At 37.5% G+C, this 15,286-nt stretch overlaps 1 protein-coding gene across 1 annotated transcript; it reads left to right on the top strand.

Annotated features, from left to right (window-relative positions):
• Positions 1 to 18: 18 nt before the first annotated feature.
• agk (acylglycerol kinase) lies at positions 19 to 10,226 on the top strand. The gene is made up of 14 exons (XM_062035897.1): positions 19 to 300; positions 375 to 414; positions 1,895 to 1,974; positions 2,047 to 2,122; positions 3,951 to 4,076; positions 4,149 to 4,243; positions 4,420 to 4,489; positions 4,599 to 4,678; positions 4,752 to 4,809; positions 9,102 to 9,249; positions 9,320 to 9,417; positions 9,515 to 9,585; positions 9,657 to 9,741; positions 9,834 to 10,226. The coding sequence occupies exons 1-14, from the start codon at positions 191 to 193 to the stop codon at positions 9,966 to 9,968; spliced, it is 1,272 nt and encodes a 423-aa protein (XP_061891881.1). The 5' UTR covers positions 19 to 190; the 3' UTR covers positions 9,969 to 10,226.
• The last annotated feature ends 5,060 nt before the right edge of the window (positions 10,227 to 15,286 follow it).

Genomic DNA, 15,286 nt, shown 5'->3' with positions numbered 1-15,286 from the left:
ATATATCAGGGGAACCAATATGGGTTACGTTTTATGTCTACCCGTACTATTTTGGTGTAACACCAGATAATCAACGCTGTGACATTTGCAGGAAGCGGTGACCACTGAATGTAAAGCATATTTTCTAGACTTGTCTTGGATTCGTTAATCTTAGCATGATTAATATATAATATTAGTAATTAATGACATAATGGCGCGGGTTGTGAAACTGTTTCGGACTTTGCGAAATCATTGGAAGAAGTCTACATTCGCTGTGTGCGTCCTAGCTTACGGAGGCCACTGGCTTTATGGTAAACACTGGTAGGTACAAACACCACTTGGATCAATAATAACTCAAATATCTGTCTTAAGTTGGGTTTATTTTGTCTTTTTAGTGAGAATATTCTGAGGCGAGAGGCCTGCCTAGAGGCTAGGGTAAGTAAACAATGTTCTAATGAATTGATTGATTGATTGATTGAAACTCTTATTAGTAGATTGCACAGTACAGTACATAGTCCGTATAATTGACCACTAAATGGTAACACACGAATAAGTTTTTCAACTTGTTTAAGTCGGGGTCCACGTTAAACACTTCTGGCTCGCTGACAACAAGCTATCCATCAAACATCAACCTTAAGAAAGTCAGTGACTTCACTAAAAAAGTGGGTGACATTGTTATCGCCAGGAAAGATGATGTCACCCACCTAGGTTCAATTCTAGAGGCTAATCTTTCCTGTGATAAAATGGCAACCAAGGTAATCAAAAAGGTCAACCAACGAACAAGATTTCTCTATAGAATCTCCTCTCTGGTCAACAAAAGCACCATGAAGATTCTAGCGGGAACTCTCATTCAACCCTTTTTCGATTACGCATGCACCTCCTGGTACCCTAGCACCTACAAAACCCTCAAATCTAGACTCCAAACATCCCAGAACAAGCTAGTCAGATTACTTCTAGACCTCCACCCCAGATCACACCTCACTCCTACCCACTTCTCCAAAGTGGGCTGGCTCAGGGTGGAGGACAGAGTAAAACAACTTGCACTGAGCCTAGTCTATAAAATCCGCTACACCTTCCTGATACCGAAGTACATGTCAAACTACTTCCTTAACGTAAATGACCGCAATAACCACAACACCAGGGGGAGCTCCACTAACCACGTTAAACCCAGATTCCGATCTAACAAAGGTCTTAACTCATTCTCTTTCTATGCCACATCAATATGAAATGCGCTCCCAATAGGTGTTAAAGAAAGGGCATCTCTATCCTTCTTCAAAACCGCACTAAAAGAACACCTCCAGGCAACTACAACCCTAAACTAACACCCTCCCTTCCACATCCTACCTCCCGGATTGTAAATAATCAAATGTAAATAATCAAATGTAGATACTTATTCTTATTGTTATTCTTATGCTTTCTGATCTCTCTCTCTCTCTCTATGTCCACTACTTGCTGTACATATCCTACCAAGTCAGTCCTACACTGTTCCAATGTCCATTTCTCTGATGATGCAATTGTTGATGACTGAAGTGTGGATATCAACCAAACTTTTAACCCCCCACCCCCTCCACATCCCATACCCCGGATTGTAAATAATGTAAATAATTCAATGTATATACCCTGATGATTATCTTGTGTGATGACTGTATTATGATGATAGTATATATTTGTATCATGAATCAATTTAAGTGGACCCCGACTTAAACAAGTTGAAAAACGTATTCGGGTGTTACCATTTAGTGGTCAATTGTACGGAATATGTACTGCACTGTGCAATCTACTAATAAAAGTTTCAATCAATCAATTGTTTAAGTCAAGTCCACGTTAAAAATTCATGGTAAAATGAATGACGCTTTCACTGCATATTAACCACATTTAATTAAAAAAAACAAACATGATTTTAATGTATTTTCAGGAATTTGGACGTCAGCTAATTGCGCCTCAAGAGCGCTTAAAGAAAGCTACCGTGATCTTGAACCCTGCAGCATGTAATGGGTAAGGACGATTTATTATAATATTAACTCTGTATCAACTGTTTCATCTGCATAATGATTCCGTTTCCCATAGGAAAGCCAACAGTTTGTTTGAAAAGAATGCTGCCCCTATTTTACATCTGGCTGGCTTTGAGGTTACAGTGGTGAAGGTATTCCATTTTTTATACAGTGGATCCCCGCCTTTTCGCCATTCAATATGCCTATTTGCAGATTCGCAACATATTATTTGTAATTAGATGGGAAAATACCCATTTGTGCTTCTTTTTCATTCCAAAAATACATAAAGTAGCAAGAAACACGTCAATAATGAATAAAGTAAAACATGTTCTAGACCAGGGGTGTCAAACGTATGGCCCGAGGGCCGGATCAGGCCCGCAAACAAGTTTAATCCGGCCCGCAGGATGAGTTTGCCAAGTATGAAAATTAAACTGAAATTTTTGAATGAAAGAAACAGCTGTTCTTAATGTGTCCACTGGATGTAGCAATAGCAATTCTTTGTATCTTTGTAGATGATGCTACATCTGTACAAAATAAACCACATGTTAGTACATCAATCGAGGAAAATGATCAAACTACATAATAACATACTGTAATTTGATTTTGATGTATATTTTTTATTCTTGATAGATTGAAAATTAACACCAATGAGTTGACTGATAAACATTATCACATAATTTATTCAGAAAATATAAATAACAACAAATAAAGTATATATACTATTAACCGCAACATGAAAGTGTACAAAAAAAACAATAACGTTATGATTTGTACAATTTCAGAATGTGCTTGTTCTATTTTTAAACAAAGAAAACAATCTGAAGTTGTCTTTTTTTTTTCAAGTTATCGTGCCGTGATTTTACCAGTTCAGCCCACTTGGGAGTAGATATTTCTCCACGTGGCCTCCAATCTAAAATGAGTTTGACACCCCTGTTCTACACCAAAATTCACTCCATATTCTCTACTGCTCGCTAGTGTTACCATATCTGAGTTATTGTGCAGAAATATGGGGAAATAACTACAAAAGTACACTTCATTCATTAATGGTGTTACAAAAAAATCAGTTAGAATAATACATAATGTTGGATATAGAGAACATAAAAACCCTTTATTCATTGAATCGAAAATACTGAAATTCCTCAACATAGTGAATTTACAAACAGCTAAAATGTTACACTAAGCGCAGTACAATCTGCTACCAAATAATATACAACAATTCTTCTCAACAAATGAGGAGAAATATAATCTTAGAGAAAAATGTAATATAAAACATTTGTACACACGTACAACACTTAAGACCTTCAGTATATCAGTATGTGGAATTAAATTATGGAATGGATTAAGCAAATAAATCAAACAATGTACTAACATAATCCACTTCGGGAAACACTTCAAACTTAAAGTGTTTACAAAGTACCGGTACAAAGAAATAGAACAATGATAAACATTCTGAATGTATTTCATCTATCCATTCATTTTCTAGATAATCTTACTTATCTCACCATATGAAACTAATTATTATTTATTTTTATTGTTATCACTTATGGAGTATATTGTGAATAAATTGAGAACAGGAAATGAACAAAAGTTTTAGCAACTGCTATGTAAAGGAAAAGGGGTAGGATTAAATAAACTCTGCTTCTTCCTACTCAATTTTGAACATGTTGAATAGAGAAACTGGAAATTGTGATGGATCATGTTATATGCATGCATGTTTGAAATAAACACAAACTCAACTCAAATAGGCAAATCTTTCACAGAAAACCCATCTAATTCACCCTAAGTCAACAATAATTACTTGTAAATATGTAATAATAAAGCATAAAATGCAGAGACTAATAATACAGCATACATGTGTGCAACAACATGACATAGGTGTGAGATGTTGGGGTCCTGTGTGGCAGGGTTTTACTGAATACTGGTAGTCAAAGTAGTATGCATCCATGTGGAAAGTAGGATATAACGTTTATTTCTCTATAGACGGATTATGAAGGTCAAGCCAAAAAAATGATGGATCTGGTTGAACACACGGACCTGTTGATTGTCGCTGGAGGGGATGGCACTCTTCAGGAAGTCGTCACAGGTTTACTGCGGAGGTCCGACCAAGTAGGTTCACTCTGATATAAGCTGCTGTTGTCTTTGTACTTTATAGATACATGTCAATATTTTTGTGGACAGGACACATTCAGACACGCACCAATTGGATTCATTCCACTTGGCTCCCAAAACTCCATGAGTGCCGGTCTTCACGTTGTCAGTGACAACAAGGTCAAGTGAGTATCTGAGAACGTCCGAATCACCAATGAAGTAGAGTGGGGGGTTGACTTTCACCTCAGAATGATTTGATCATGCAAAAAAATGTCACATTTAAAATGCTCTAATAGATTTGTCAGATGTAACGATACAAATTGAGCAAAGTTGGAATGAATAATTATATACTTTTGCACAGGGACATTACATCAGCAACACTGTCCATCCTAAAGGGAGAAACTGTGCCTCTGGATGTCCTGCAAATCAAAGTGAGAAACTGTTTTTTGTCTTTTATGTAGATTATTATTTACTAAAGATAAATCATGCTGTTTAGAGAGGAATTAGGATGGTCAAGTGTGTGTGTGTTTACATACAAAGGGGGAGACAGAGAAGCCCGTCTTTGCACTGATGGGACTGCGATGGGGTGCTTTTAGAGACGTGTCTGCAACTGTTAGCAAGTAAGCTTTTGTATTTTTGTCACCCAAATTGTATTTATTTATTTTTTTAAACATTGCCCTTTTTTTTACACAGATATTGGTATCTTGGACCCCTGAAGACACATGCTGCTCATTGGTTCAGGACCCTTTGGGTAATTTTATGATTTGTATTTATCCAAGAAAATTTGATTCGGTTAGCATATCTTGCAGGAGAATTGATTTTCTCGGGTTCTACATATTTTTTTTGTAATTAGGGTTCCTTGAACGCACCACAATTATGTTTCATGAGATACAAACATGAAACTTAAACATAACTTTGTCCGATGCTGCCGCAAATGAATTTGTTATATATTTCCACCTTCTTTTGTTAGAATAGATACTATTACAAAGAAATTAAATTTTTAAATTTTTTTTTAAAAAAAAGACCCAACAAGTCAAAATAATTCACAAAACAGTGCTAAAATCCTTGCATATAAAAAAAAGACACTCATTATGCTTGCGAGCATAATGCCGCAAATAGATTTGTTATATATTTCCACCTTCTTTTGTTAGAATAGATACTATTACAAAGAAATTATATTTAAAAAAATTTTTTTTTAAAAAAAGACCCAACAAGTCAAAATAATTCACAAAACAGTGCTAAAATCCTTGCATATAAAAAAAAGACACTCATTATGCTTGCAAGCATAGTGAGTCCTGGCTCTAACCAGGAAACTGTTTCTACTAAGATCGAAATTCCACACGTTAAAGGCCTACTGAAATGAAACTTTTTTTATTCAAACGGGGATAGCAGATCCATTCTATGTGTCATACTTGATCATTTTGCGATATTGCCATATTTTTGCTGAAAGGATTTAGTATAGAACAACGACGATAAAGTTCGCAACTTTTGGTCTCTGATTAAAAAAAAGCCTTGCCCCTGCCGGAAGTAGCGTGATGACACCGGAGGAAGGACTGCTCATATTTTCCTATTGTTTACACCAGCAGCGAGAGAGATTCGGACCGAGAAAGCGACGATTACCCCATTAATTTGAGCGAGGATGAAGGATTCGTGGATGAGGAACGTTAGAGTGAAGGACTAGAATGCAGTGCAAGACATATCTTTTTTCGCTCTGACCGTAACTTAGGTACAAGCTGGCTCATTGGATTCCACACTCTCTCCTTTTTCTATTGTGGATCACGGATTTGTATTTCAAACCACCTCGGATACTATATCCTCTTGAAAATGAGAGTTGAGAACGCGAAATGGACATTCACAGTGACTTTTATCTCCACGACAATACATAGACAAAATACTTTAGCTACGGAGCTAACGTGATAGCATTGTGCTTAACTGCATATAGAAACAAAATAAATAAATCCCTGACTGGAAGGATGGACAGAAGATCAACAATACTATTAAACCAGGGACATGTAAATACACGGTTAATGCTTTCCAGCTTGGCGAAGCTTAAAAATGCTGTTGCTAACGAAGCCATTGAAGCTAACTTAGTAACGGGACCTCACAGAGCTATGATAAAAATATTAGCTATCCACCTACGCCAGCCAGCCCTCATCTGCTCATCAACACCCGCGCTCACCTGCGTTCCAGCGATCGACGGAAGGACGAAGGACTTCACCACGATCATCCGTGCGGTCGGTGGCTAGCGTTGGCTAGCGCGTCTGCTATCCGAGTCAAAGTCTTCCTGGTTGTGTTGCTGCAGTCTGCCGCTAATATACCGATCCCACCTACAACTTTCTTCTTTGCAGTCTTCATTGTTCATTAAACAAATTGCAAAAGATTCACCAACACAGATGTCCAGAATACTGTGGAATTATGAGATGAAAACAGAGCTATTTTGTATTGTATTCAATGGGGTACCGATACTTCTGTTTCACTGGTTACGTCACGCGCATACGTCATCATCCAAAGACGTTTTCAACCGGAAGTTTAGCGGGAAATTTAAAATTGCACTTTATAAGTTAACCCGGCCGTATTGGCATGTGTTGCAATGTTAAGATTTCATCATTGATATACAAACTATCAGACTGCGTGGTCGGTAGTAGTGGGTTTCAGTAGGCCTTTAAATAGTGTGTGCAAACTATAAAACTGTGTGTACTATTAGTGAGCATGTGATCGAAGACTGTGTGTGCGATTGATAACTAATGCAGACCGCCACCTTATTTGAAAAAGGTTTTTGCATGTAATACTGGCAGTATGTGCCCATGGAAACACTCAGTTCCCTCCACAATTATGTTATGCTCTCCAACCTGTGTGCGATGTTGTTGAACTCGGAGCACACATCTATAATCTGTAATAAATTTCCTGCAAGATAGAATTGCAATCTATAACCTGATACAGACACTTTGTGTTACGTGGGACAATGCACATGAATGAATGTATGAATATGCCAGATTGTAGCCAAAAGGCTAATTTCCATCTGTAATCTCCGGCAGGTTGATGGTATATAACAAAGGTCCATAAAAAGCAGAAATATAAGACAGCACCAACATCAGACATAAACAATACGATAAAATAAACAGACTCAGATATAGAGTTTATTGGTGCACTACAATAAGGTCCACAAAAAAACGATAAATGCTTTAAAATGTAATATCGGAAAATATCGGTATCGTTTTGTTTTTTTTATATCGGTATCGTTTTATTTATTTATTTATTTTTTATTTTTTTAATTAAATTAACATAAAAAACACAAGATACACTTACAATTAGTGCACCAACCCAAAAAACCTCCCTCCCCCATTTACACTCATTCACACTCATTCACACAAAAGGGTTGTTTCTTTCTGTTATTAATATTCTGGTTCCTACATTATATATCAATACAGTCTGCAAGGGATACAGTCCGTAAGCACACATGATTGTGCGTGCTGCTGGTCCACTAATAGTACTAACCTTTAACAGTTAATTTGACTCATTTTCATTAATTACTAGTTTCTATGTAACTGTTTTTATATTGTTTTACTTTCTTTTCTATTGAAGAAATTGTTTTTAATTTATTTATCTTATTTTATTTGATTAATTTTTAAAAAAAGGACCTTATCTTCACCATACCTGGTTGTCCAAAGTAGGCATAATAATGTGTTAATTCCACGACTGTATATATCGGTATCGGTTGATATCGGTATCGGTAATTAAAGAGTTGGACAATATCGGATATCGGCAAAAAGCCATTATCGGACATCCCTAATTATAATGATGCATGTCCTCGTCAGTCTTTGCTGCGCTATCACCTCTTTTCTCACAGCTGTGTGCATAACTGGGCTAGTTTGCACGCAGAGTTCAGGCGTGTTAAATTAAGATGCAAAATGGCGCCCGCATAAAAGTTTCAGCTTTGATAGTTCACATGGCGAGTGCTAAATTATTATCATTTCATCTTCTTCTCCCAGTATTATGGTTGTTTGTGATGATCAGCATATATTGTGCATATTCATGACGACAGACACTATACAAAGAAAATATAAATAAAACCATTCTGCTCCCTTAAGAGACGCGAGCCCCCGCACACATGTTTAGATCAGCTTTTCTGTGTACCGTATTTTTCGGAGTATAAGTCGCACCTGCCGAAAATGCATAATAAAGAAGGAAAAAAACATATAAAAGTCGCACTGGAGTATAAGTCGCATTTTTGGGGGAAATGTATTTGATAAAACCCAACACCAAGAATAGACATTTGAAAGGCAATTTAAAATAAATAAAGAATAGTGAACAACAGGCTGAATAAGTGTACGTTTTATGAGGCATAAATAACCAACTGAGAACGTGCCTGGTATGTTAACGTAACATATTATGGTAAGAGTCATTCAAATAACTATAACATATAGAACACGCTATACGTTTACCAAACGATCTGTCATTCCTAATCGCTAAATCCCATGAAATCTTATACGTCTAGTCTCTTACGTGAATGAGCTAAATAATACTATTTGATATTTTACGGTAATGTGTTAATAATTTCAGACATAAGTCGCTCCCGAGTATAAGTCGCACCCCCGGCCAAACTATGAAAAAAAAATGCGACTTATAGTCTGAAAAATACGGTACTATCAATTTTGCACGGGTTTTAGTACATGCAAACCTTTAGTAGATCAGGCCCTACGTGTTTAAAGTGACCAATCAGAAAGAAGGGGAGTAGCTGGGCCGTCCATTCAATGCCCACTCCTAAATGCCAAAAGGTTAAAATATTGAGCGAGTGGAGAAAGGAAAAATAGACATCGCGAGCGCATACCTATTCCAAGCACGAGCAAAAGACACCGCGCAAGGGTCACCACGCACGCGCAATGCGGTTTTTTTACGTGCGAGGATTTTGGCATTGTTTTGACACAAAACAACTTACCAGGATAAGCATTAGAAAACGAAATGTCCATTTCTCCCAACCTATTCAATAATACTAATACCAAAAGACGGTAATGTGGATGATGTTTTTGTGATATTGTTTTCTAGGAGTGGCCTTTAGTCCGTGAAGTCTCAATCGACTACCTGCCTCCCACCCTGCGGCCCCCTGACTTGCCCCTTCATAAGCCCCCGAGACCCAATCTTCTCCATCGCATCATCCGCAGGCTGAAGAACTACTGGAATCCGCCCCTTAAAGGTATGGTGTCCCCCGGCAGGTGTGCTTTCAGAGTTTTAACACCGCTTAATGCGACAATGTGCGTGTTCAGAGGCGCCGAAAGCGGAAGAACCAGAGCACTGGACGGAGCAGAAGCTGTCGTCCGTCGAGCTGTTTATTCAAACGCACAACAAAAACCCTGTTGAGCGCGTCAGTATCATATTTAAATAAGATGTTATTTGGTGTTGCTTTGAATTGTTCAGCACTGAGACTTAAAATGTTCTCTTTTTTTTATGTGAACTTGCAGCGAATTAATGATTCCATGATGATCTGCGCAGAGTCCGACAACTTGACTGTGGGCGAATTCATCACCGTCGGGTTAGTTTCACTCTTTACGCTGAACAATGCGATGTAGTGCAAAGAAAATACATGAATGTCTGTCCTCACAGAAACAAAAAACATCAGGACCCAGCTGTGGTCACGGAAAACTGCACCCAAATAGAGGCCAGTGTTTGCCAGCTGAAGCTGCAAGAGGTCAGAGGTCATCGAAATACGCTTTCAAGAAGGTTTTACGTTAATGCAACAACATGCAAAGTCATGCTCACCTTTGCGTTGTCACCCGGCAGGGCGGCGGCGGCTTCTACAGCATCGACAACGAGGACTACGAGGCCATGCCTGTGGAGATAAGACTGTTGCCACGGAAACTGCAATTTTTCATGAGCGCAGAGCGCAGACAGCAGCTTCTTTCACAGATGCAATAAAGAAGGAAATAACACGATGTCGAATTGGAGACAAAAATAACAGAACACACGTCTTTTGCTGCAATTTTAACTCATTAACCATAAATTAAAGGATTCTTATTTTATCTGTTCATGTTTTACATTTTCTATGACAAATACCAATATCATGGTCTTAACAACTTCATGTGAAGTAAACGACCTCTTATGTTTGTCAGTAATAAAGCTCAGGTTTACTATATAATCATGTGGTTAAAGCCTAAATAAAAAAAGAATGCATTATTTACAGTGCGTTGCAAAATGATTTATTGTTATATGCTTCATTTGCAAATTGATGTGAAAATGCAAAACTAAATTGACCATGATTTCATTTATTAAAGCAATACAAGTCTGTAACATTAAGGGGGTTAATACTTGACACTGAATATGTTGAAACAACTCATTAACATGTTAAAACAGCAAAGACAGAAACAAATATTGCTGTGCTGTACTCATAACGTGTTTTAGTGGCTTGTTAAGACTCCCAGGCGATTAAAAAAATATTCATCTTTCCTAGGCTTTACACTTCTGTGATTTTTTTTTATCTTTTATTTTTTTACATTGGTGTTCCTTAAACATTTGTATGATAAAGTAGCCAGAATGTAAGTTTTAATGTCAAGTTTACCTCAACTTCCTACTGTAGTGTGAGAAATATCCTGATTCATGTAGGACAGGGGTGTCCAAACTTTTTCCACTGAGGGCTGCACACGGAAAAATTAAAACATGTGGGGGCCATTTTGATATTTTTCATTTTCAAACCATAACAAAATATATGCATTTTTAAAATTTATTTTACCTTTAGGGGTCCTGGACCATAAAGGGTCTTAGTCATTAAAATGTTAAAAATAAGTCAGATTATTATTATTTTTTAAATTATTTAACGCTTACAGTAAATCTCTATATCAACTTCAAGTTGATATAAAGTAATACAAAGTAAAAAAAATGTTTTATGGCTTTTCTGTCAAAAACAACTTAGTTTTTTTTTTAGTAAAACTGAAATATGCAGTATTTAGTAATTAGAGCCCTAAAAGATCAATAATGCAGGACACCATTGGTTTTAATTCTTTCATATTTTTGAGTAATCACAGTGAAAAGATAAATAAAAAATCACTAAATATATTTGGGATCCAAAAGGTGCCCCACTCATAAAGTGATACATTTTTATTAGGTTTTTCTTTTACTTTCAACACTTAAGTTACGAGATCAACTTCAGATATATCTGTCGATTTTATGCTGGAACTATTATTTTGTTAGTTTTATGCGCTTTTGTCAAAGAAAACTTTGATGTTTTTATATGGCTACTACACAATATATGCAATATTTACCACATAAAACATTTTAAAGTGAAATATTTGAAGTAATTGGAGCCCTGAAAATAATTCATTATAACATGGATTTTTTTTGTCATTATTTTTTTTTTTGAGCAATGGCAAAAAAAAAGAAAGACAAAAGAAAAAAAAACAGCCTGCATGGCAGCTTTTGTGTCAACATTGCAACTTTTTCTCGTTAGATTTCACCTCGTTCCACTTTTTTTAATGTTCTTTTTTATTTTTACAATAGTATTTCCAGAATGTGTGGCGGGCCGCAAATGGCCCCCGGGCCGCACTTTGGACACCCCTGATGTAGGATTATCATTCATTAGTGGATAATACATCATTATAATTATTATTAGTGCATCAACTGGAGGTTAAGACTCACATTTCTTAAAAAATGAGTCACTCTATTTCAACCTTTAATTAAGGTTCCTTGAATGCATCACAATTATGTCCCGTGAGATACAAAAATGAAACTTAGATTTATTATATGTTTTACCTTCTATTCCGTGTATTCAGTGCTGTTAGAGTTTTGATGATGTTATGACATCTGTGTTGAGTTAATTAGTTTTTTAAAGTAATTTCACAAATTTGGAAAATTACTTTGAAAAAGTAAGTCATTATAGCTACTCAATTACTATTTTTGGCAAAGTAATAATAAAGGAATTACTCTAATAAATGTGATTAATTAAGAGGGAAAGTACTTATTGCATTACTTAAAAAAAGAATGTAATCTCTGGCATATGCAGTTGAACGACGTTTCATGAAGGCAGTGTGTGCGTATGTGTCTGTTGCTAAGTGACGTGTTACATCAGCGAGAGAGACAGACAAAGAAATGTTAGCTGAAGTGTGTTTGTTAGCTCTTGTGGGATGGCAGCTGTGTTGAATCTTGTTACTGGATTGTGTTACCTCTGGGTAATAAATCGACTGAATGTGCTTCGATGGCTATCTTGTCTCCTTGTCGACAAAGGGGATATTGTAGAGATTACAAGCTCGTCGCTTCGATTGTTGATGTGTTGTTCATTATTCCCACATAGTGGTAGTAGTGTGCGTACGTGTTTGTGTGTGCGTTGTTTGCTGTGTGATGTTGCCTCTTCCTGTATGATATCCAGTTCATTTTAGTGTGGTGCTGGTTAATTCCTTTCATTAGTAAAAAGATATTTCCTGCATTGAACTTGATGTGATTCTGACACTGTCATGCTGACATACAACAAAGTAGTGTGCCAATTCCAAAAAAAGGTATGGGTCACGCCGTTGTAACGTAGAGTACAGGCCAAAAGTTTGGACACACCTTCTCATTCAATGTGTTTTCTTTATTTTCATGACTAATTATACATTGTAGATTGTCACTGAAGGCATCAAAACTATGAATGAACACATGTGGAGTTATGTACTTAACCAAAAAAGGTGAAATAACTGAAAACTTGTTTTATATTCTAGTTTCTTCAAAATAGCCACCCTTTGCACACTCTTGGCATTCTTTCGATGAGCTTCAAACACACCTGTGAAGTGAAAACCATTTTAGGTGACTACCTCTTGAAGCTCATTGAGAGAATGCCAAGAGTGTGCAAAGCAGTGTGTTCATTCATAGTTTTGATGCCTTCAGTGACAATCTACAATGTAAATAGTCATGAAAATAAAGCAAATGAACACATGAATGAGAAGGGGAGCTGCGGTTCTTTGTAGGCAACATGAACGAAACATGAAAACCAGTGAAGTTGGCACGTTTTGTAAATTGTAAAAAAAGGAACAAAATACAATCATTTGCAAATCCATTTCAACCTATATTCAATTTAATAGACTGCAAAGACAAGATACTTAACATTCAAACTGGAAAACTGTTATTTTGTGCAAATATTAGCTCATTTAGAATTTGATGCCTGCAACATGTTTCAAAAAAGCTGGCACAAGTGGCAAAAAAGACTGAGAAAGTTGAAGAATGCTCATCAGACACTTATTTGGAACATCCCACAGGTGAACAGGCTAAATGGGAACAGGTGGGTGCCATGATTGGGTATAAAAGCAGCATCCATGAAATGCTCAGTCATTCACAAACAAGGATGGGGCGAGGGTCACCACTTTGTCAACAAATGCGTGAGCAAATTGTCCAACAATTTAAGACCAACATTTCTCAACAAGCTATTGCAAGGAATTTAGAGATTTCACCATCTACGGTCCGTAATATCATCAAAAGGTTCAGAGCATCAGGAGAAATCACTGCACGAATGCGATGATATTACGGACCTTCGATCCCTCAGGCAGAACTGCATCAAAAAGCGACATCGGTGTGTAAAGGATATCACCGCATGGGCTCAGGAACACTTCAGAAAAACACTGTCAGTAACTACAGTTCATCGCTACATCGGGAAGCGCAAGTTAAAACTCTACTATGCGAAGCGAAAGCCATTTATCAACAACACCCAGAAACGCTGCCGGCTTCGCTGGGCTTGAGCTCATCTAAGATGGACTGATGCAAAGTGAAAAAGTCCACATTTCAAATTGTTTATGGAAACTGTGGACGTTGTGTTCTCCGGACCAAAGAGGAAAAGAACCATCCAGATTGTTATAGGCGCAAAGTTGAAAAGCCAGCATCTGTGATGGTATGGGGGTGTATTAGTGCCCAAGGCATGGGTAACTTACACATCTGTGAAGGCACCATTAATGCTGAAAGGTACATACAGGTTTTGGAGCAACATATGTTGCCATCCAAGCAACGTTACCATGGACGCCCCTGCTTATTTCAGCAAGACAATGCCAAGCCACGTGTTAGAACAGCGTGGCTTCATAGTAAAAGAGTGCGGGTACTAGACTGGCCTGCCTGTAGTCCAGACCTGTCTCTTATTGAAAATGTGTGGCGCAATATGAAGTCTAAAATACCACAACGGAGACCCCCGGACTGTTGAACAACTTAAGCTGTACATCAAGCAAGAATGGGAAAGAATTCCACCTGAGAAGCTTCAAAAATGTGTCTCCTCAGTTCCCAAACGTTTACTGAGTGTTGTTAAAAGGAAAGGCCATGTAACACAGTGGTAAAAATGCCCCTTTGCCAACTTTTTTTGCAATGTGTTGCTGCCATTAAATTCTAAGTTAATGATTACTTGCAAAAAAAAATTAAGTTTCTCAGTTCGAACATTATGTAACGACCGGGTCGCATCGTGGTGCGAAGTGTTCTCCCTGGGATGCAGACGGGCTCGGACACAGCTTGCAGGTAGGAAAAATGATTTATTCAAGAACTAAATCAGACAGGAGAAAAAACAAAAGGACTAGCATGGGAGCTAGCAAGCAAAAAAATAGCATAGCCTGAAAGCTAGCAGGAAACAAAGAGGTCGATACTTGTTGCATATGAGCAAATTAGGAAGCCAGGCAGAGTGCTGCCCGGGCGAAGACTAAATAGCCCTCTGATTAGCGCTCGGGCAACAGGTGCGCGTCCCGAAACGCTAACCAGAGGCAGGTGAGCAAAATCTGCCGTCATGGCAACAGAAACAAAACACACGTGACACTAAACTGTAAACAAACGGTGATCCGAGCAGCGGATCCTAACACATTAAATATCTTGTCTTTGCAGTCTATTCAATTGAATACAAGTTGAAAAGGATTTGCAAATCATTGTATTCCGTTTATATTTACGAATTACACAACGTGCCAACTTCACTGGTTTTGTATATTTAAGTGTCCTTTCTTTTGTATAGTTCCCTATTGTAATTGACAAAAGAATGGCACAGACTACAGAGAGTCTGTAATGAATTGACGACACAAGCAGATCCAACAATTGGATTTGACTGAATCAATGATTTATTGTCTTACAAAGGCAGTACAACGAAAGAAACAGCCGCTCATGCTTTAGTGTTCAAGTGAATATTAAGGACTTTTGACTGTGGTTTACATTAGTTGCTGTGACTATTCTCGATATACACTTTGCACTCAAGTAGAGAACGTAGACTACTTGCATGTGTGCAACACTTTTGCTGTCTCGAACATTCAGAGTGACTT

The sequence above is a fragment of the Entelurus aequoreus genome, linkage group LG24 (genome assembly GCF_033978785.1).
Source record: "Entelurus aequoreus isolate RoL-2023_Sb linkage group LG24, RoL_Eaeq_v1.1, whole genome shotgun sequence".
NCBI classification, from domain to species: domain Eukaryota; kingdom Metazoa; phylum Chordata; class Actinopteri; order Syngnathiformes; family Syngnathidae; genus Entelurus; species Entelurus aequoreus.
This window is presented reverse-complemented; position numbering and strand designations above follow the sequence as displayed.

Excerpts from the sequence above, each read along its gene's own strand:
- agk (XM_062035897.1), top strand. The coding sequence starts at position 191 with ATGGCGCGGGTTGTGAAACTGTTTCGGACTTTGCGAAATCATTGGAAG. Across the intron at positions 4,244-4,419 it reads GTCAGTGACAACAAGGTCAA|GGACATTACATCAGCAACAC; the intron begins GTGAGTATCTGA and ends ACTTTTGCACAG. Across the intron at positions 9,742-9,833 it reads GCCAGCTGAAGCTGCAAGAG|GGCGGCGGCGGCTTCTACAG; the intron begins GTCAGAGGTCAT and ends GTCACCCGGCAG.